Genomic DNA, 23,220 nt, shown 5'->3' on the forward strand with positions numbered 1-23,220 from the left:
GTCCTTACCCTGAGAAAGAAAAGCTGCCCATCAGCAGCCTCTTCCCTCTCAGTTGTCCTTGGTGATCACGAGTCTCCTTTTGTTCTTCTGTAGATTGCTTATTCTGGATTTCTGGGTTTCCATCCTGTTACCATTTGTGTCTGGCTTCTGTTCACTTTGTGTGTTTTTAAAGTTCATCTAAACGTGTAATTTGTATCAATACGTTGTTTCTTTATGGCTAAGTAGTCCATTCAGGGATCTACCACATTTGATCCATTTGTTAGACAATGACATTTAGGTTACTCTCTCTGACAGTTACAGATATTTGTATAAACTTAAGTGTGGACACATATTTTTTACTTTTCTTAGGTATATACATCTGAGTGAAGTTGCCAGGTCATAGGGTAATTCTGTTGACACAGGGACCTTCCAGGGTGCCTTGCTCTGTGTAATAGAACTTCACAATGATCCTTATGCTCACCGGAAAGCCCAGTACATATTAGGTTCGTTTCTGAAGCTTCTCTGCATGCAAACCAACGCAGTCCTTAGTATGACTGCTGCATGAGGAAGGCATTTAACAAACATACTCAATTTAAGGAACAAGTTTTACAAAGAGTTGTACAATTTGGATAAAGTAAAAAAGGAATCCCTGCCCGCCTGCTGCAGGTTGGAGAAATGTGTATAAAACGCTTAAATATGTCCAGAAAATAGATATGTTTTGTGTCTTTAATCCTAGCACTCAGGAAGTTGAAGCAGGAGACTGGCAACTGGGCTGCACAGTGATTTCAAGGCCATTCTCAGCAACAGAGAAAGAGCCCAGTTAAGCTGGTGATGGTGGTACATGCCTATAATCCCAGAATTCAGGAGGGGGAGGCAGGAGGGTCATGAGCTCAAAGTGAGCCTGATGCTATGTGAAACCTTGCTTCCTCCTCAAAAAATAAAATAAAAAATAAAAGCCCCTGCTTTGAAACTCTAACCCAATAATTCCAGTTATCAGGCAAAATAGTTCAACAGTAATGAACTAGTTAAATTATGGTACATGTATAGGTGGAAACTTGTATGAACATTAAAAAGTATGTGGACTTGCCTTTATTGCAATAGACTTTATGACCTATTTAAATAGTTGTGTATGTGTGCGTGCGCGTGCGTGTGTGTGTGTGCGCGTGCGCACATGTATGCATACATGAGTGTAGGTTCCAGCAGAGGCCAGAGGGCTTTTGGAGCTGGGTAGATGTGAGCGTCTAACATGGGTGCTGGGAACTGGACTTGGGTCCTCTGGTAGAACAGCAAGTGTTCTTACACACTGAGCTATCTCTCCAGCTGCTTCATGATCTATTTTTAAGTGAGAAAAACAAACTGCAAAATAAAAATGTTCATATATGCATGAATGGAAGACAAAACTTAAAAGACTAGACGTTAAAATGTAGTTTTTTTAAAAATGATATCTGGTTTTATAATAAAAAAAATACCATATTTTGAAGAAATTTGGTGTTTACTCTCTGAAAAGAGCCTGAGTTTATTCTGCACAGGAACGTTGTGCTCCATGAGTAAATCCCCCACTTCTGTTGACAGGTTTGTTTATTCAACATCCCAGGCCTGTCTAGAATGATTCCCACATGCCTGTCACTTTGTGATCTGCTGGGGTTCTTTAAGATTAAAATACTGAGTGAGTCCTGCATCTGAGGAGTGGTTCACCTGTGGAAAACACTGGGAAGCAGGGGCTTTAAGACTTTCATAATAAGCAATTAAAGAAAGAAAAGTGTTTTAGATGGATGTGGTCATATGTACCTATAATCCAGGAAGCAGAAGGATTTCCTCTTTATTATCACAATCATCCGTCAGGAATGGCACTAACGACGAGACTGCTGTGGAGCCAGGAAGACCATTTTCCATCATGTCTTTAAAACCAAAAATTCTAACGTCATACAGTTGAAAGACTTGTTAATCCAATACTTACATCTGAGAATGGCAGATCCACAGTCAAACACTGTAGATCATAGCATGCAGTGGTCTGGAATCTGAGTTGGGGCATCGTTCATGGTGTTGTCTGATGTGATGCCATTTATGATATTCAGTATACATGTGTGCTGGAACTAAGGTAGCTGCAGTCTCATACGACATACAGGGAGCACTGCCAGAAGCACCTCAGTTGTTCAATTTCAAACTAACGTTTGATCGTCTGTGTGTTTAGCAACTTTCCACTACTTATGACTGCCAAAATCTTCACAACTCTCACATTTCGTTTCAGAAGCACTATTTTCAGAGAAAGTGGGGGAGGGGGGCAGGGTGAGGGATGTGTAAGGAAGAGACTCAGTCGGGGTAGTATTGGTTCCTAATTTTCCAGTTTCTTGTTCTCGTCTCTTGGGAGACCTGAATTTCCCTACTGCCCTTGAAGACTCAATCACACACGCCCCACCCCCACCCCAGTAAATCGATTTGTTGGTTGGATATCCGCTCTGCATATTCAACAACTCGAAACTATTTTAAAGTCAGTGTGGTGGCCCATGCTCCTAATTTCAGCCCGAGTTCAAGACCAGCATGAGCTTCAGAATCAGACCTTCCCCCACCCCCAACCTTCCCTGAAAGAAAAGAACAAAATTAAGTCTGGCACCTGAAGACATAGTTCTGCGTGGCAGTGGTGACTGCATATATCTGTAATGGAAGCATTTCGGAAGCTACGTCAACCTGGTCTACACAGCAAGTTCCAGGGCCAGTAGGATGGCTGAGTAGGGAAAGGTACTTGATGCCAAGTCGGACGATCCAGTTCAATTCCAAGAACCCACATGCTAGAGGCAAAGAACCAACTTCCTAATTCTGACTTCCTTGAGGGCTGTGGCATGCCCCGCCCCTCCCAAGTCACTCAACCAATCAGTGAAGAGCAGCAAGTTCCAGGGAAGCTAGGGCTTATACAGAGTGAAAGACAGTTCTAAATGTCCTACTTCCTTCATGACTTCCTGGTCATGTTCAGCCATATTCCCATTTGCTAGAACAAATTAAATCCCCCCTCTCCCACCCCAGTCAGCAAAAAGAACAGTCGTTGTGAATGTGAGAAAGATACCATGGCTAAATTCCTCGATTTTCAGAGAAAGACAAGCGGGTTATGTGCCTAGAACTGGGTGTTCCCTTATTCCCACTCATCCAACACACTCCCGTCTCTCTACTGGCAAAGCAGACCATTAGTGGCAAACCAACAATAAGAAGACTAGAATAAAAATAAAAACAGTAGGATGTTAAGGAGTTTCAGGCTTGCTTCTTTCATTGTTAGATAGTATGCCCGTGCCGAGCCCAGGCTGAACTGGGACTCACTATGTAGGAAGCCCAGGCTGGTTAGGGTCTAGCCTCTGACCTCTGCCTGTGGGATGCTGGAGTTGAAGGCATGGCTTTCAAGGAGGAGCAGCTTAACACAGATGTTGTTAACAGTCCAATTTCTTTTATTTATTTCTTTTTCAGCACCAGTGATCAATTCCAATTAACTTTTTGAGGAGTCTAAAATGTTTTAAAACTAAAGAAATATTTATTCACTCCTCAAATACTTACGAAGTATCTCATACTCCTAGAATATGCTTTCCTGCTCTCCACAGGCTTGTTTCCTAGGAGGGAAGGTAGACAAGCAATCACAATAAGGTGATATGTGGGAGAACTGAAGAACCAGAATCGCCTTCTAACTTAGAGAGTTCCAGTCCCTTAGTCTAATTACATCCCAGTCCCTTAGTTTAGTTACATACAGGACCCCCACCCCCCTTTGAGAAGCCCAGGTACCAGAACTAGTCAGCTCCTGCTGTTTTCTTTTGAATGCCCCGCCTCCCCACCCTCAACGTGCCCGAACTGTAACTGGCTCCAAAGCACCATCCACTTCCTGGATCTCATACTGCAGCACCATTTCGTTTCAAAGAACCCCTCTTCCTCGTACTCACCTTAGCAAAGAGTGCTGTGAGCGCTCCTTCCGTTTTGCTCCGACGCCCCCTGTTGGAGCCTTTTGTTCGCTTATCATTTCTTCCGTGCAGCTTTGCCATAGGCTAACCGTCCTTCCAGTTTCTACACCCCTGTCCTGATTCTGACACAAAAACCTGATCATATCATTCCAGGGCTTTAAAAGTTTGGGTTCGCTGATTTAGTGGCCCAAAAGATTCAAAATGTTTTAGCATAGCATAGAACACCCTTTGCATGGTGGGCTCCCAGCCAGATTTTCTCTTCTGCAAACCCATCATCCATGAGCTGAAACCTCCTTCTAGGCCTTCCCCACCCCCACCCCCCTGCATCACGGACTGAGAAGTAACGATAAGTTCCCTTTAGTGAATGAGAAAATTAATGAATAGGCTCGCAGCGTTGTCAGGACTACAAAAGCACCAACTTCCAACCACAGCTGACCTTCTCTAGACAATGGCCTGTGTGCCTGGTGCTATGGGAGGAGATACAGCCAGCCCGGGAGGAGACGGTCTGTGCTCGTTACACATCCAGCTTTGGAATAATCAGTGATTATTATTAATAATCAGAGATTAGACATACCGTTTTAAAATGCAGTATTCTTTCCCCCGCCTTTGCTGAAAACACGTGTGTGTTGTTTTCAGTTAACTGGGTGCCAACTTGTTTTATCATGATGCCAATTTTTTTTTCAATAGCTAGCTTTTGGTTTTGGCTTTGTTTTTTTTTTTTTTTTTTTTTTTTTTTTTTTTTTTTTTTTTTTGAGGGGGACTATCGTAGTTGATGCAGTCTGTTTCTAAAATGAGTCTGACATATAGACGATCGACTGTCAAACATGCTTTATGACATCCATCAGCAACTGGGACCCTGAGCTCTCCTCTACCTTTGTGGGAAGCTGTCTGGAGCGGAGCCCCGCCCCTGTAGTCTGCGGGCGGGGAGCCTGGGGATGGGGGGGGGGATCGCCACGTGGAGCGTGGGCGCGATTCTCAGAAGCGCCTGCGCCGTTGCCGTGGCGTAGCGCGGGTCCAACCAGTCGCCCAACGTCAGCGGCGCTACAGGGGTTCAGCCTAACGCAGCTGACGCAACACCACAGAGCCGGGACGTAGACGGAAGAAAAGGCGGTGGAGAGGGCGGACGCCGCGGAGAGTGGGCCGGACTGGGGTCGGCGGCTAGCAGGTAGGTGGTCGGGCAGCACTGGGCAGGGGTACGCGTGTGGAGCGGGGTAGATGCCGGGCGCAGCCGCGGGTCCGGAGGGGCGTGGACACGGGAGCCTGTGGCGGCGCGGGGCGCCCAGGTGCTTTGAGATGCTCAAGCACAGCTCCCGGTGCAGGGCATTGGAGGCCCTGGGATCTCTGGAGATCTTGTGGGTATGCGACCAGGCGAAGGCTAGAGAACCCTGCAGCCTCTTCCCCACTCATGCCCGCAACCCTCTTCCAGTGCTCTTGTGCTGCGAGGAGCCATCCACCTGGTGTGTAACCAGCCGCGGGCGCACCCCCAGGGCCTGAGTCTGCAGTTCTCTGTGGCTCGCGAGCTGACATATGGAGCCTAAGCATAGGTGGTCCTCCCTGCAGCCAGGGTTACTTCCGGAGCCCCCCGTGTGTGATAATTATCTCCTGATACTGTAAGGGTGCGCTCAGACTCTTCACCCTGCACGCCTTACCCCAGCATTATTCCCCCACCCTCTGAAGCAGTAACATTTATCTTCGGGCTTTTGTCTTTTTGTTAAGTAGTGAACCATGAACTCTGCATGTGGTTTTCTGGGTAATTTGTTGAGACTGAAGTTCACTTCTCTAAAGTGAGATAAGAATTCAGTAGATGTGTATAGTCACTTGAAAGCTGTTCTGAGTTAAAAATGCAAGAACTTCTCTCTCCATCACAGTCTCCACAAAGTCTCCTTTGGGCTTTTGCACCACTTGTCTGGTTTTTGCGGTCACAGTAAACTCAAAGGTTGAACAATCCTTTGCAATATAAGATCTTGCCTCCCTGGGACAGAGACAAGTGGTACTGTGTAAGACCTCGTACCTCAGTGGATCCCAAACATTCAAGAGCTTGCTGTGCTCAGACTGGAGAGGGCTAAACAGTCAAGAAATATGCATGTGATCAGATCAGAATCTTTTCTGAGACGGTCTTTTGCAGCTCAGGCTGGCCTAGAACTGGCTGTGTGCTGAGAACAGCCTTGGGCTTCTGATCCTGTTGTTTCTACCTCCCCCAAATGCCAGGATGACAGGTGTGTGCCATCGTTGGCTCTTCTGACCTTTGTGTCAGTGAAGGAAATAAGAAGTGAAAAGGTTGACATGTCAGTGACTTTTAAAAGACAGAGGAGGGAGGCAGACTAACCTTATCTGTACACACAGGCGCTTTCTGTGTGTTGCTGTTTGTGACTCCCACGGTGATCTCAGGCCTTGTCAACTGTTATTACCCCTCATCTACAGATGAGGAAATTGAGTTCCCCTGGCAGGGACAGAGCCAACACCTAAGTCTATCAAATCTAAAGTTGTGTGGGTCCCCATCCTGTGTACTATACTCCAAAAGGGAGCTTAGAGCCCACCTGGAGAGCAGCAATGACACGTGAACCAGCTCACCCGGAGGACTATGTCCGACTTGGAAGACTAGAGCTCCCGGGAAGATACAAAGTGGGCACAGCTAGAATTTTGTCACTGTTGGCTTTGTACGGGTGCTCTGCGGAATGTGTGTAAATAATTGTTTAGTGGCCATTACTGAAGGGATTTATGTAAGTGTGAACGAAGACCACGGGCCCTGCAACCCACTTCAATGTTATGGAGAAACCGAGGCCAGCAAAGCCGTCACTCACCAGGTCCTGTTATCAACTTGTTGCCGTATGCTCTATTACAGGGCTCTCCTGTCCCTTCCTCTCTCCTTTTCTGCGACTTTGTGCAGAATAATTGCAGATGGTATCTTCCATTTCTTGCTTTTTCTTTGCTATGGAGCTTCAATGCTGGTTTTTTTTTTTTTTTTTTTTTTTTGAGGCACACTGTAAAGGAGATTTGGGGGATGGTTCAGTGGGTAAGGTGCTTGCTGTGACAGAGGGCAGACCTAAGGTCAGATCTCTAGCACCCATGTAAAATCTGGTGTGGTGGTTTGCCTCTGTAACCCTAGAGCTGGGGGAAGGAAACAAGCAGGTACAAGCTCACTGACCAGCCAGTCCAACCCAAACTGCAAGCTCCAGGTTCAGTGAGAGACTTGATCCCAAGAAATACAGTGGACAGAGAGAGAATAAGACACCTGAACTGACCTCTGACCTCCACATTTGCAGTTACCCCGGACCATCAACACCTACACACAAAGGATTCGAACTGTATCCACCAGTCTTAGCAGAGCAGGTAATATAACAAGGATTTAATACCAATATATAAACATTGGTTTTTTTTTAGATTTATTTATTATGTATACAATTTTCTGCCTGCATGTATACCTGCAAGCCAGAAGAGGGTACTAGATCTCATTATAGATGGTTGTGAGCCACCATGTGGTTGCTGGGAGTTGAACTCAAGACCTCTGGAAGATCAGCCAGTGCTCTTAACGTCTGAACCACCTCTCTAGCCCATAAACATGGCATCTTAAAAATATGTTATCATTCAAAATATCCATTGTATCTAATTACTGTTTGGTGGAAAAAGTAAAAAGCAGTTCTTTAGTAACGCTGAGGAAGTAATTTCTAATTTCGTAAAGTTTAAACCAAGAGGGTCACGGTTTTGCTCTAAGAAGTGGAGGGGCATATAATAAGTTAGCTAGTGTTTTTTTATGACTTCTCATTAATAAAATTCTTCCCACAGGTGTTTGGATTTGTGACCACATCTCAACATGTTGAGACACGTGCACCACTCTGGGTTCCAGCCCTTCAGCCAACGCCTTCTGCCGTGGGTCCGGTCCATTGCTCTGCCCAGATCTCGTATGTACTGCTGATGCATATGTGAGAAGTTTGATGGTCAAAGGGTGCTGCTGGCCAGGTTTTAAAGGGGCAGGGGAATGTAGGTTGGCAGAAGTATATAGGAAAGCTGCCCTGCTGGTGGGCAAATATTTGTTTTTGTCAATAATATATGGGTTTTTTAAATAATCATTCCTCCTAAAATATGTACAAGTTAGTTTGACCTTTTTTTTTCTTTCTTGCTTTCTTTCTCCCTTTCTTTTGGCTGCAATTAAGTATTTAATTTAGAGTTGTTACACTTAGGATAGTGAGAGATCCCTTAGATCCTTTACTCCAGTGGCAAACAATGTTTCCAGCAAGATACTAGCATGAAAACAGAGAAGACACCACCAGACCTTTGTGTTTCTTTGTTATCACTGTCTCCTGTCCCTTATCCCTAACCCTTGGCTACCTCTAATCTCCTTTCTGTTTAATTTTTTTTCCGTTCAAAGAATGCTATGTAAATGGACTCATCTGGTGTGGGACAGATTTTCTGAGTTGCTTTGTTCTATTCTTTCTTTGTTTGTTTCTCTTCCCATTAATCCAGCATGATTCCCCAGCCCCTGATCTTCGTAGTTAATAGGGAGAGTGAAATATTGTAAACTGGTACAGATGTGCTATAGCCAGAATAACCAGTGTCAGTAAGGACATCGGTGCTTAGGTCCCTGGAGCATGTGTAGAGGAAGCCACTTTGAACATTCATACACAGGAGTTTTATATGAACTTAGTTTTCATTTTTCTGAGGAAAATGCCCAAGAATGCCAGACTTGCAGTGGCTGGACCATATGATAGTTTTACCAGGACTGTATTTAGGGGTTTTTTTTTTGTTGTTGTTGTTTTTTGGGATTTTTTTCATTAAAGTTTTTTTCTTTTTTAACTTTTATTTGTCGGTACCCATGTGTGCCTGCATGAGTTGAGAGCTATGTGCATGAAGAAACAGGAGGTACAGGCAGTAGTGTGCTGACTGACATGCACATTGAACTGACCCTTTAGGACATGTTAGCTGGCAAGCAAAGTGTTGAAATTGTGCTATGCTGAGATTATAAGCATCCACCCAGACTCAGTGTTCTGGCATCATGTACTGAAAGACTGGAATCTTGAGCTGGCTATCTCCCCAGTTTATACCAAATCTAAACCTTCTCACCTTCTTATGGCTGTCAGGAAGTCTCTGTTCCCCTCATAGGCAAAAGGGTATACACACGGGAAACCTGAGGTCTTCGGCCAGCTCAGTGGGTTTGAAAACTATGCTCACAAATGACATAGCTTTGTGACTAAAAACAACTGTCCATCAGGGATGCTGTTCTTGGGTTGGCATTTGGGCCTGAGTCATATGTCTGTTGTTGTGGATGCTGACTTGGATTGCTGTGGTCAGGGTTTCCTGTTGGGTTACTCGTTCGTCTGAGTTCCAGGTGGTCTCCCAACCTCAATCACGTGTTCCACCTTTAATGGGAAAAGCTGCAAAGTACTGTGATCAGCTTTTGCATTCTGGTAACATTGGTAAATTACTGTTCTTTCCTGGCCTGGGTTTCCTTAGGTATCAAACAGGAATAATAGCTGAAGTATAATTCATCATCTTACCCATAAGAAGTCTGTAGTTCTTGTTGCTGTGACAGTATGCCTGAGGAAGTCTATACAGGGTGGTCACATGGTGCATGTGACTAGTAAGAGAAGTTCCACTGTGTATTAAATATTCATTTACTGGCAGGAGGGATCTCACTGAGTAGTCTAGGCTGGTCTCAGGCTTGCTGTGTGGCCCAGGCTGGCCTTGAACTCACAACCCTCAGTACTAAGGTTGCTGATGTGCATCACCTGGCCCAGCTATTCAGTATTTTCATTGTTGATATTCTTTAATCCACATTTTTAAAAAGAGGCACTTGTGACTTTTCTCACTTTTGGGTCCCAGAGTCCTGGGTTGACAGGGCACGGGAAGCCAAAGAGCAGACAAGAACTATGGAAGCCCGAGTGACAGCATGCATTCCTTTGCTGCCACTGCTGCTGTGATAAGACACCAAGACCAGGGCTGAAGAGATGGCTCAGCGGTTAAGACCACTGACTGCTCTTCTAGGGGTCCTGAGTTCAATTCCCAGCAACCACATGGTGGCTCACAACCATCTATAATAAGATCTGCTGCCCTCTTCTGGTGTGTCTAAAACAGCTACAGTGTATTTATTTAATAAAATAAATAAATCTTTAAAAATAAATAAATAAGAATAAAGATACCAGGACCAAATCGACTCTTAGGAAAGCAGGGTCTGTTTTGGCTTATGTTTCCAGAAGTCTCGAGTCCACACTAGTGAAGAAAGCGTGGTTTGCTGGTAGCAGCAGGAAGCTGGTTTATTTCATTTTATCCACACACAGGAAGCAGAGAGGGTAGACCGGGAGTAGGGTGAGGCTCTAAGCTTTCCTCCAGCAGGGCTGCACCTCCCAAAGGTTCCAGGACCTCCCTCCCCCAAACCCCTTGGAGGCCAACTATTCAGATACGGTAGCCTATAGGGGCTTTCCATTCAAACCACTTCACTAGGTATTCAGAAAAGAAAACAGTGAAAGGCCAGGGAGAGGGACACCATATGAAGGTTCCTTCCTGAAGCCTCCGAGGCAGCCTCAGACTCAGAGGAGAACCTGTGAAGGGCTTTGCATGCTTTGGTGTCCAATCCACAGCACACTGTGAATTTGGACAGCTCTGTCACCCCCCTCACCACAGGTGCTACATAGATACCCCTCAAACACACTCCTCACCATATGAGCGCACATGTGTGCTTCTCACTGCCTTGTGAACTTTCTCTGAGGAAACAGGTTTTCTCATGCCCCGACGGTAAGGACTTCTTAGAAACGGAGGGTGAACTACGGAAGCCTGAGTGACAGCGTGTATGTGTATTCCTTTGCTCCCACTGCTTTTGGTTTTTCTAGTTAACTAAGGCTTTTTATTATTTATTTATTTATTTATTCATTCATTCATTCATTCATTCATTCATTTATTTGACCATGTACTGCTCTGCTTTTTGTCACTGTGACAAAGAACTTGAGAAAAAATAAACTTGAAATGAGCTCATGGTTTCAGATGCTTCGGTGCATGGTCACTTTGGTGCAGGGCACTGCAGTGGTGGGCAGGGTGAGGATTTTTCCCCCCCTTTGGCCCATGGTAAGACAGTGCCTCACTCAGAAGTGCAGGACAGAAAAGATTGCTTACTTTGTGGCAGCCAGAAGAGGGACAAGGGTCATAGTAGGCCCCTCTCCTAGAGTTTGCATCACCCTCCGTAGCTCTGTATGCTGGTAACCAAGGTGTGGACCTTGTGACCATTGACAGGATTTAAGGTCCAGTCATAATAGTACCCAGTATAAAACTTAAAGTGTAAAATAAACTATAAAATACATTTAAAAACTATCCCAAGAAGCCAGGTATGGTGGCATCCTCTTATATTCCCAACACTCAAAATGCAGAAGCAGGAAGAGCAGGAATTCACAGCCAGCTCCAGCGACCTGGCAAATTTGAGGTTAGCCTGGGCTACATGAGACCCTAACTCAAGAAAAGAGTGGTAGGGTCATTCAGGACGGGGAAAATAAAATGGTTTTGTTCAGCAGGAAACTCCTAAACCCTCAATCCCTGGAAATTTACCTTGAATGCCCCTATCAAACTAATTTCTTATCTGCTTGAAACTGTACTGATAGTCATGACCTCTGTTTGAACCTTATCAACCCTAATCTGCTGTGACCCAGTTCCCTGCAAGCAGAAGGACCCTTGACTGCCTGGCTGTAAGTCAGACCATCCTCCTCTGCTGATAGAGACAATGTGGATCACAAGCCCTCTTCATGCTAGCCCAGCTGCTGGCTTCTGATTGGTTTCTGCCATTTCACCACATGGGCTGACATTTTAATTTCTATCTGTGCCCCTGAGGAACCCTATCAGGCAGTCACACCCATTCTCCCCAGACAAGAAAGGCCGTGCAATAAATAACCAGTAAGCCCGATCCAGACAGCTGCCAAAGGGACTCTTGATACTTGGGTGGAGCTCAGGGCTCTGACCCCCAAGCCTGTAAGTCTTCCACCACCCTTCTCCCTGGCAGGCCACATAAGCGAAACATCAGGTATACAACTTTAAATTAAACACAGGTACTTCTGTTATTTAGAATAATACCCTAAAGACTGAGGTAAGGCAGCTATATTGATTAGCCTAGAGAAAGCAGGTAGCTCCAATGAAAAAGACACCAGTGTTTTAGTCCCTGAGATGTCCCTTGGAGGAAGAGGCAGTAGACCTGTGGATCTAGGAAGGGTTCTACAGCTCCCCTGCCGGGAATGGTGCCTCAGTGAACATCTCTGTGCCAGGTGCTACACTGCAAGCCCATTGTAAAGAAACCAGAGTATCTTCTACAACCTGAAACATACTTAAAAGAGTAGCTATAGACCAGAGAAGGAAAGGACTGTTTAGTACTATTGTAAAAGATAGTCTTTCTAAGGTTTGTTTGTGCCTTCAATCCTAGCATTGGGGGACTGAGGCAGGGGGATTGTGAGTTTGAGTCTAGCCTTGGTTACATAGTGAGACCTTGACTCAAAAAACAAAAACAAAGGAGTTATATTTAAGAGCTAGAGATACAGTGTAAAAATAGCTCAGCTATTTTGGGTAGCCAAGCTGGCTACTGTTGTATATAAACCTTTTCATTGTAAAGTTATATTATGTCTCTCTAGTTTTTCTGTTTTGTTTTGTATTATTTATTTATTTATTTTGCCTGTGACTTTTGGCCATACAGATTGTGTCCAGCCTTCAGCCGTTAGACATGTTCGTTCTTGGAGCAACATCCCCTTTATCACTGTACCCCTCAGCCGTGCCCATGGCAAGCCCTTTGCCCACCGAAGTGAGCTGAAGCACGCCAAGAGAATTGTAGTGAAACTTGGCAGTGCCGTGGTGACCAGAGGAGATGAGTGTGGCCTGGCGCTGGGCCGCCTAGCATCGATCGTTGAACAGGTAATTGCCAAGGCAGAAAATCCTGCTACACGAAAAGAGTCTCCAAGTTGATGCCAAACTGGTTAATAATGTGTGTGAGAGCAGGTGGGCGGAGGAGGAGGTGAGCTTGGGAACAGTGATGGGACCATCAGGGGAGGCCGGGAAGCCAAGTGGGTCATCAGAGAAGGTGGGGCTCCAACCTCAAAAGAGATGAAAAATTCAGATCAGAGGAGAAACCTGGGAGAACCTGGGAGAAAGACCTCTAGTCACCTGCTTGCCTTCTGCTGAGAGAGAGGCTCTAGCGGTTAGGTCCGGCCGGGCCTTACAGTCTCATCCGAGACACCCGGTCATTTTAGGTGAATTCAGAAGGCAACATCAAGTGCTGCCCATTGACTCTAGATTGAAACTTTTCAAACATGAGTAAGTCAACTGCTCCAGGGAAATAAAATTATGTTTAAATGCACAAGTTTATAATAACACTTTTAGACACCCGTCAATGGGGTTAGGGATATAGCTCTTCGGCCCTGGATTTGACCTCCGGGGTTTGACCTGAGTTAGAATATCAGTATGTTGCAAGCCCTAATGAAATAGTGAATCTCAGTGATAATCAACAATTGTTTTCAACTCCATAGGAAGAGAACCAGGCATCATGCTTACAACCTGGAGAAAATTCTTGACATACACACCCCAACAAAAGCCTCCATTACTTTATGTGGGCACAGTGAGAAAAATGAGGGCTGGGAAACCATGAAAGAGAAAGGAGCTCAGCTGGGCAGAAAAATACAAAACGAAGGAAAATGTGTGGATTAAAAGACTCTAAAGACATTCTAACTGCTTATGATGTATGGGCTTAACTTGCACTGCCGTCTGAACAAGCGAAAACAAACAAACAAACAAACTGGGTGTAAGCGTGAGCACTGGCTATTTAATATGAAGGGCGCCATTCAAATGTTTTGGGTGCTCATGATTTGGCAAATGCATACATGCATGCTCCCTGGTTTTAATGGTTGCTCCTCAGATGGCCACATGGTATACGCGGTCGGGGATTGATGTTAAACCATGGCGGAGGTGTAGAGGTGAATCACATTTTCAAAAAGTTCCAAATGACCAGTACATCTTTTTTTTTTTTAAGGATTTGTTTTATTTAATTCTCTGTGTATGTCTGAGTGTGGGTATGTCCGCATGCATACAGGAGCCTGTGGAGGCATTGGCTAACTCTGGAGCCAGAACTCTGTGGGTGGTTGTGAAACACCCATGGTAGGTGCTGGGAACTGAACTAAGGTCCTCTGCAAGAGCAATATGTACCCTTAACCACTGAGCAGTCTGTCCAGCCCAAGACTGTATTTTTCTAAGATAAGGACTGTCTGGTTTGAGCCAGGCAGTGGGGCATTAATCCCAGCATTAGGGAGGCAGAAGTGGATCTCCGTGTTAGAGACTAGCAGTCAACAGAATTGACTGCTGTCAGATCGCCGTTCTCCCCAGGGTGCCATCTGCATTAGATGGGCGATATCAAGTCCTATGATTCCAAGGCTGGCCACATGCTAGAATCACCTAAAACATCTCATTTCTTCCTGTCACCTGTTAGACAGACATTTGAGGCCATGCTAGACAAAAACACTTCTGCCAGACAGTCCAGGCAGTTCTTCCAGAGCCAGCTGGGCACTGCCCTCTAGAGAAGTATCTGAATCCGCTCACATCTGCCCGACTTGGGTCTCCTGTGAGAAAGAGAGCGTGGCACCATGACTGTGCATCTCCCCTTCTCCTTGCTAGGTCTCGGTGCTGCAGAACCAGGGCCGAGAGATGATGCTGGTGACCAGTGGAGCCGTCGCCTTCGGCAAGCAGCGCCTGCGCCATGAGATCCTCCTGTCTCAGAGCGTACGGCAAGCCCTGCACTCAGGACAGAACCATCTGAAGGAGATGGTGAGCGCTGCCTCCCGGCCGTGACATGGAGTCCTCAGGTTGCCCCTCCTTCCCAACCCCACGGTATCCGATTGGTGTATTGCAGGCAATCCCAGTCTTAGAGGCCCGAGCCTGCGCAGCAGCTGGACAGAGTGGGCTGATGGCCCTGTACGAGGCCATGTTTACACAGTACAGCATCTGTGCCGCCCAGGTGAGAACGGGCCTTCCCGGGGATGTGGGACGGATGAGGGTGGTTCTTGTAGGGTAAGAAGTCTACAAGCAAGACTCTGCAGCCGGTGTCGGCGTGCAGCCTTTAAGTCTCTGCCCGGGCTTCCTCGTCTGAAAGGCGAAAGTAACATTGGTGCCTACTTCAGAAGGTTTTTAGGAAAGGTTCGAGGAGAAAATATCTGCGAAGTATTTAAGATAGCTTCTGGTATAGAATATATCTCAAAGCCAAGAGTTAACTACAGCAGTAACTCTTAGGTCAGTGGTTTTCAACCTCCCTAATGTTGCAACCTTTAAATATACTTTCTCGTGCTCTGGTGACCCCCAGCCACAGAATTAGTTCCTTGCTACATCATATCTGTAGTTCGGTTACCTCTGTGAATCGTCACATAGAGATCAGATACGCAGGGTATCTGAGAAGTGACCCATGTGGGGGTCACGACCCACAGGTTGAGAACTGCTGTTCTAGAGCCTGCTGTCAGTGCACGTGTTGAACAAGTTCGATGCTCTATTTGACTTCTGGTCACGTGCCTCTCTGTGCAGCTGGTTGCCCTTTTAGTAAATACATGCTGGGTGTTGGCAGGAAAGAAGGAGTGCTAGCGGGTGGCCTGTTTTACATTCACCCCGTATTTATTGGGCACTGGTGATACACAAAACGGTCTGCCCGGCATCGGGGTTCTGTGGTGCACAAGGCTGCTGAGGTCCCAGTCCTCCTGGGACTTACTGTTGAGTGCTCACCTCGGACTGTCACCTTCTTTCTACACTGTTTCATGTCACCTAAATGTTTGGTTGCTTTTTTTTTTTTTTTTTTTTTTTAATTGTGATTTTAATCGCCTGGACAGCCGATCAGTCAATAAGAACATCTAACTTGCAGTCGTACAGCTGGTTAAAAGCCCGAAGTTATTTACCAACTTTTCTGGTACCTCTGACCCTGGTAGTTATGTGGCTTTTGTTTTATACAGGGGATACCTCAGGTTTTGAGGAAGTTTTGTTTGTTTCTTGTTTTGTTTTGGAAGACAGCATTTCTCTATTGTAGGCCAGGCTGACCTGGAACTCACTCTGTAGACCAGGCTGGCCTCAAACTCACAGAGATCCATCTGCCTCTGCTTTCCAAGTGCTGGGATTAAAGGCCTACACAGCTATATCCCAGCATGACTCAGGTTCTGGGTCTTTATTTCCTGTTGCTTTTTCTGGTTCTCTGTCATCCTCTGGGGTTCTCAAGTGTCCTGAAAGAGAAAACCGGAGCTCTTCCCTGTGACTGTAATCTCAGATTTAGTTTTCAGTTAGTGCAGTGGGTCAAGACACACACACACACACACACACACACACACACACACACACACACACACCCACCGCCTGTGACTGTAATCTCAGATTTAGTTTTCAGTTAGTGCAGTGGGTCAACACACACACACACACACACACACACACACACCGCCTGTGACTGTAATCTCAGATTTAGTTTTCAGTTAGTGCAGTGGGTCAACACACACACACACACACACACACACACACACACACACACACACCGCCTGTGACTGTAATCTCAAATTTAGTTTTCAGTTAGTGCAGTGGGTCACATACACACACCCCGCCTAACCTCTGTCTCCAAAACACATTGTCCTTACAATTTATAACAGTAGCAAAGTTATGGTTATAAAGTAGCAACGAAAATAATTTTAGCTCCACAGCATGAGGAGCTAGCTGTATGAAAGGGCCACAGCATTAGAAAGGCTGAGACCCACTGAGTTAGTGTGAGCACGGCAGACATGTCATGGCCCTCATGGGTACCATCTGCTTCCTCTTCTCTGCAGGGTTAGTTGTTCGGTACCAGGAGCCAGGTACAGATGCTTCAGTCCGGGCACCACACATTTGTCATGTCTTATTTATGTATTTCTCTCAATGTTGATGCTTCTGGACAGGTTCCATTTTGCTTCGTTGGTGGCGACTGTTCCATTAGAAGTCGCTGCCACTGTTTGCACTGAGGTAAAAGCTCTATTCATCCTGTTCCCAAGAAGCTCCAGTCCCGGGGCCTCTTCCCTTCTGGCCCCTCTCCCACATGGGGCTTATCATGTGCTCTTTGCTCTTTCTCCCGTGGTTCCTTATTTTCTCCAGGAACCCTGTGTAGAAGACCCTTATCAGTGAGCTTGAGACTTCACCATGTGGGCCCCGGGTTAAAGACTTACCCAAGCGCAGCAGCTCGTGTTTCCTCCATAGAAACCTGTCTGATTTGTCGTCTCAGCCAGTTACCTTTGCTCCAGCACCAGCTTCCCCGCCTGTGGGGCCCCCTGTCCCTACTGTCCCAGCCAGGGCCACAGCAGCCCTTGTTTGTGAAGCTGTCGTGGTGACAGGTGTTTCCCTGGACCTTTAGACCTCCCTCTCAGCCCTCCCCGCCCCATTCTGCATCTTCGTGCTTATATCTGCAAGTCTCACACGGGCTTGCCAGAAACAGCTTCAGCCTGGACCCCCCGCCTGGTGCCTGCCGAACTAAAGCTTTCTAGAAAGGATTCATGTTTCCGCACACGCGTGTGCCACACCCCGTTCCACCATCGGCGTGGCCATTCTCTATTCCCGTAGCTGGGGTGTGTGTGTTGGGTGAGGGAGTGTGAGGGGAGAGTTTGTGTTTTAGAAGGACTCAGGAAAACATGAGAGTAGAGGATTCCTTCCCTCGTCACACTGCCCACTTCACGGGGCAGTGAAGTGTCTGCTGGTCGCAGGGCTCTCAGGCCTCCTAGTCAGACCCTGTGCGGCCTCAACCGCTGGGTGTTATAGCGCCTTCCTCCCACCTTCCCTACATCAGGGGCTGCAAGAAAACATTTTTGTACTCTGTTGACTTCAGAGTTTGCTATCTTTTAGTTCCTTGCTGTCATTCTCATTCACTTGGGTCTCCTGTCACCGTCTGCCTAACACTCTAGCTCTTGAATGAAAGCAGACCCGTTGACAGCTCCCACCTCTGCTCTCCGTCCATGAGCGCCTTCTTCTGTTTCTCTCCCCTAAGCTCTGTCCAGCCCGTCTTTCTACCAACCTGGAGACCAGCTCCCTATTCCCACAGACGTAGTATTCTTAACTCCAGCAGTGCTCTGCGTCGGAGCAACATGAGGGACAGCCTAGCCCTGTTCCCGTTTGTCTAATACACTCTGGCAGACAGGTAAACCTCTCGTTCACCCACTCACCTAGCACCTAAGTGCCTGCTGTGGTCAGCGCCTCAGTCAGGCTAGAGTACAAAGATAGTTCTTAAAGTAACGGCAAGTCACGGATCCCCCTACTGTCCCTCTAAAGTAGATGCATCCCTTTCCCAATTTCACATCCAGATGACATTTTAGCATCAGTAAATAAATCTTCCAGACAACTGTAATTCTTTCAAGGGTCTCTCAAACAATTGCCTAAGCACGTTAGAAATTGCAGTTCACCGGAAGCATACACGGCTAATATGTCAGACCCCAGGTTTGCGCACTGCCAAAAAATTAAATGTTTTCATTTTAAAAGGTGGAAATAAAACAAGGAACTGGACCGGTCTCCACAGGTGTATTTTATTCTAGAAGTCCAAAGCTCGGCTCTCCGGTGCTCAGCACCTTTTTGTGCCGTTCCTAGGAAGCTGATCATTTTCTCCCCGGCTGCATCTTCTGTTTAACCTCTGTAGATTTTGGTGACCAACTTGGATTTCCACGACGAGCAGAAGCGCAGAAATCTCAACGGCACGCTCCACGAGCTGCTCCGGATGAACATCGTCCCCATTGTCAACACAAACGATGCTGTTGTCCCCCCAGCTGAACCCAACAGTGATCTTCAGGGGGTAAATGTGGGTAAAGTATTCCTAAGAGTTGAGCATGCTGGAGACACTAACCACCACATGCTGTGCTGCATGTACTAACACTGGATGTCTGGCCTGAGTTCAGCGGGTGAGGCGCTCCCCCGTGGCTGTGATGATGCTGTGAGCGTGGCTTGGAGGTCTCAGCATGCCTGTCAGGAAGGAAGCCGTTGTGTTGTGCAAGCAGTGGGGCCTGAGCTCGTTCTCATTTGCATGTTTTGTATGGGGGGGGTTGTCTGCCAGGGTCTACCTGGGTGCTGCTGGGAACTTTTTTTTTTTTTTTTTGGGTCGAGTAGCTGCTCACCCACCGCTTTTCCTGCATCGTAGGTGATCAGCGTTAAGGATAACGACAGCCTCGCTGCCCGTCTGGCCGTGGAGATGAAAACCGACCTCCTGATTGTCCTGTCAGATGTGGAAGGTACACACAGCGCCTTTCCCTTTTCTTCGCACGTGTGAGCATGCAGGGTTTTCTTCTGATTGTCTTCCACTGTGGACAGTTCCTGAGCCATGTGAGCGGAAGCTTTTCTGGGACTCGGGTGGGCACTTCTGGGAAAATGCAGCTTGACTGCACAGAGGATGGTTTTAGATACTTCTGCGGTTTTGTTTCTTCTTTCTCGGTTTTCCAAACAGCTTGGAGGGAATATTCACACACCATGTAATTCACCTAAAGTTTTCAATTCAGTGATCTCTGGAGTATTCGTGCACGTGTACAAGATCTCCTTAAACAATATGTTCCTCAGGACAAGAAACCTCACCCCTGTTAGTAGCCACTGCTTCTTGTGTTCAAATCTGCTTTCTGTCTCTGTGGGTTTCCTTATTAGAGGTTTTATATGAATGGAGTCAAACTCTGTGGTCCTTGGTAACTGGCTTCGCTCACATGGTATAATGTGTTCAGGCCTCATCTGCATTAGAGTGTGCACCAATGCTGTTTCCTTTTATTGCCAAATAATACCCGACTCTGGACATCCCACATGTGTTTATTCAGTCATCAGTTGGTTAATACCAGTGCTGCTGGGAGCCCACTTTTGTATGAGTGGGTTTGGTTTTGGTTTTTTCCACCTAAGAATATGATTGTTGTGCTTCATGAGAGAATGTTTACCTAGCAAGAGTGGAACCCTAGAGCCACTCCCCAACTCTACAGTGAAGGGAGAGAAGTGAGTGGGGAGGAGAGAAGATGTGTTGATCCATGTGGTAACCTGCTACTTAAAACCACCATGTTTGCCCACGGCTGCTGTGCTATTTGGTGTTACCACCCACAGAGTTTGTCTGACCCTTGACAATACCTACTTGTTAACTGTGTTTTTCTGTGTTGTAGCTGTCTTTTGTTTCTTAAGATTTATTATTTTTTTATTTGAGTATCACTCTTCAGACACACCAGAAGAGGGCATCAGATCCCATTACAGATGGTTGTAAGCCACCATGTGGTGGCTGGGAATTGAACTCAGGACCTTTAGAATAGTAGCCAGTGCTCTTAACCTCTGAGCCATCTCTCCAGTCCGTGCTGTGACTGTCTTAATGAGGGGTTTTTATTCCTTTCCCTTAAAACACGTATTCATTTGTTTATGTGGGGGCGGGGTGTGTGCTGAGTCCAGAGGACAGCTCGTCAGAATTGGTCTTCATTCCATCATGTGAAGAAGCACCTTTCCATCAAGTGTTAAATCTTAGAGCAGTATCATGTTAAAGCTCCTGACGGTGGGCTTGGAAGACCAAGGAAAGAGGAGCAGACAGTTACAGAGTGCTGGGAGGGCCTCCGGAAATGTCTCCCAGTGGGACAGCCTTTCCTGCACGCTTGCCTGAAACTAAACATCCCCTTAGTTCATTCCATGCCTGTCACCAGGGGTCCTGGAGCTGTGGGGCACTGGCTGGGCCTGTAGGTTGGGCATTTACTGCTGCTCATGTGTTAGCATCCCACACTGATTCCCTCAATCCCCAGAGAGGTTTTACATGGAGCAGGAGTGCCTCAAAGATCTGGAATGAGGTGGGCATCCCCTGTAGGAAAAGCAGTGATTTAAAACCAAAAATGGCTGGGGCGGTGGCTCAGTGGGCAGAGCACTTGCTTTGCAAGCATGAGGACCTGAGTTTGACCTACAAAACAGACACTGAAAATAGAAAGAAAAGAAAAGCCTGGTGGGGTAGGCTTGTAATCTGTGGGCTGAGGAGCTTGGTGCTAATCAGCCTAGCCCACTTGGCATAAGTTTCAGGCCAGTGCACTCTACTCTGTCTTTAGAAAGTAAATAAAGGTGAATGGTAACTGAGAGATCACACACACACACACACACACACACACACACTCATGTATATAAACACATAAAACAAAACAGCATTACCACCCAAAATGTCCTGTAAGCAGTTCCCAGCCATGGGCAGCATCTCCTCAATGTGTGTCTCCCTCTGGTCCTGATGTGACAACATTTTCTCACTTTCTCAGACCCCTCCTCCCCTTTGCATTTCTCCTTCCAGTGTCTCTTACCTTTCAAAGTGAAACTGAGGATTTTTTTTAAGCCTCATGTCGTATACGTATAACATCTCACCTCACCATAGTGTTCTCATGTTCAGTTGCGTACAGGCTGTGTTCCACGGAGATGAAGCCAGCCGGAGTGTTGACCATTGTAGCTTTCCTGCTGCCTCAGTGCAACCCCTAAGACTCTCATAAACTGGCATCGCCTGCTCGGTCGCATAAACACCTGCGCGAGTGGCGCATGCTCATAAACCGGCATCCGCCTGCTCGGTCGCATAAACACCTGCTCCACTTCTCACCTGCGCTAGTGGCGCATGCTCACTGCGCTGCTTCCGTACTCGCCCCTCTTTCGGTCACATTGCTGAGGTGCAGCGTGATAAGCCGAGAGGCAGAGGGAAGGACTCTTGCTAGCTGTAGGCACTGCGCCAAGGATGTGACCTTGCTCGCAGCCTGGGAGATACTTGCTTAAGGCTGGTTAAAAGAGCACAGAAGGTGCTGGAGCTGTTGCTTAGTGTGGGTCCGCTCCTCTGATCCCTTATCCTCTCTCCTGGTGAGACAGGTGTTGGTACAGTGCATTCATCGTTTTTGGGTTTGTTTGTTTGTATAGTAGTAAGTGCCATGGGAGGCCTCAGTGGGTCAGTGCAGTGTTACTGACTCCGATTCCCTTTTCAGGCCTCTTTGACAGCCCCCCAGGCTCAGACGATGCAAAGCTCATTGACATATTCTACCCGGGAGATCAACAGTCTGTGACATTTGGAACCAAGTCTAGAGTGGGCCTAGGGGGCATGGAAGCCAAGGTAAGCTGATGTTGAACTCTTCCAGTCCTCGAGCCCAAATGGTACTTTATCATTCTTTTTACTGTTAACTTTGGGAAGTTATGGTTCAGACACCACACACACACACTTAAATATATACATATCTAAATATGTTTCATGGCTGTTGGCGTGCCTCTACCTAATCATGTCTTTGGATGTATTTTATTAACATGTGAGCAGTACATTTTGTACATGTACTCATTGGTGTTTGGCTACTATGACCGAATAGTTGACAAAAGCTAGTGTGGCTCACAGTTTGAGAACAGGGAAGTTGTGGCAGCTGCTAACATAACAACTGGTCATATAGCATCACCGTCAGGAAGTAAAGATGCGTGCGGCCGGCTCATTTTCTCCTCCTTACTTAGTCTGCAGCCCCAGCTTATCTGTAGGGTTCTCCTCCAGTTAAAGCTTCCTAGAACTTCAGAAGTTCCATGATGAATACAAATCCAGTCAAGTACACAATGAGAAGTAACTGTCACTGTGTTATACCTGTGGAGGGCAGGGCCCGTGTAATGTTCACACACTTAATAAATCTTTTATTATCAACTCGGATGTTTCTAAAAGCTTTCCAAAACTCCTTTTCTTCCTCCCACTGTTTGTTCTCAGCGGCTGTATACCCTCAGTGCAGAAGAATTTCAGGTTAGCAATGGTAGAGAAGATCAGACCTTGTTCAGATAACCCTGTTCTGGTCACTCCTCCAGCTATTCAGTTGTCGCTGTTCAGGCATGACAAATCAAAACGCTCAGGCATAACCAATCAAAATGTGCACACTCTGAGTCCAGTACTAGAGGGTCTCAGAGAGAGCAGGACTTGTTGGTTCTCCTTCAGACAGTACATACTGTGGCTGGAAAGTGGTCCTGGGCTGTACATGGTTTCCCAGATCCTGAGCTTTAAACATGTTCCTCTGTTTTTTAACTTGCCACGTTATTGGACTGTATCTTATGTCATAGTACAAGTTCAGAATTCATGTTTCTGGGTGTGACTTTCACCCTGCGTCTAACCTGACCCCCATAGGTGAAAGCCGCCCTCTGGGCTTTGCAAGGCGGTACTTCTGTTGTCATTGCCAACGGAACCCACCCAAAGGTGTCTGGGCATGTCATCACAGACATCGTGGAGGGAAAGAAAGTTGGCACCTTCTTTTCAGAAGTAAAGCCTGCTGGTGAGTAGTTTCCCTCAAGTCCCAGGGCCTGTGGGTACTAGCCAGTGCCATCCCAGACTAGATGGTACCGAAGCCCGAGTTCTCACCGTGCAAAT

The 23,220-nt window shown here is 46.6% G+C and overlaps 1 protein-coding gene across 2 annotated transcripts in view; it reads left to right on the forward strand.

Annotated features, from left to right (window-relative positions):
• The first annotated feature begins 4,998 nt into the window (after nucleotides 1-4,998).
• Nucleotides 4,999-23,220, forward strand: part of ALDH18A1 (aldehyde dehydrogenase 18 family member A1) — a 34,601-nt gene continuing 16,379 nt past the window's right edge. The window contains exons 1-10 of one of the 2 annotated variants that reach the window (XM_080910858.1): nucleotides 4,999-5,076; nucleotides 7,175-7,241; nucleotides 7,695-7,810; nucleotides 12,568-12,782; nucleotides 14,532-14,681; nucleotides 14,767-14,871; nucleotides 18,526-18,684; nucleotides 19,021-19,111; nucleotides 21,824-21,948; nucleotides 22,981-23,125. In XM_080910858.1, the coding sequence (XP_080766984.1) occupies nucleotides 7,723-7,810; nucleotides 12,568-12,782; nucleotides 14,532-14,681; nucleotides 14,767-14,871; nucleotides 18,526-18,684; nucleotides 19,021-19,111; nucleotides 21,824-21,948; nucleotides 22,981-23,125 (1,078 nt within the window). In that variant the 5' untranslated portion in view covers nucleotides 4,999-5,076; nucleotides 7,175-7,241; nucleotides 7,695-7,722. The remainder of the gene's footprint in view (nucleotides 5,077-7,174; nucleotides 7,242-7,694; nucleotides 7,811-12,567; nucleotides 12,783-14,531; nucleotides 14,682-14,766; nucleotides 14,872-18,525; nucleotides 18,685-19,020; nucleotides 19,112-21,823; nucleotides 21,949-22,980; nucleotides 23,126-23,220) is intronic. The other variant, XM_080910859.1, reaches the window with a different exon arrangement.

The sequence above is a fragment of the Micromys minutus genome (assembly GCF_963924665.1).
Source record: "Micromys minutus genome assembly, chromosome: 2".
NCBI classification, from domain to species: Eukaryota; Metazoa; Chordata; class Mammalia; order Rodentia; family Muridae; genus Micromys; species Micromys minutus.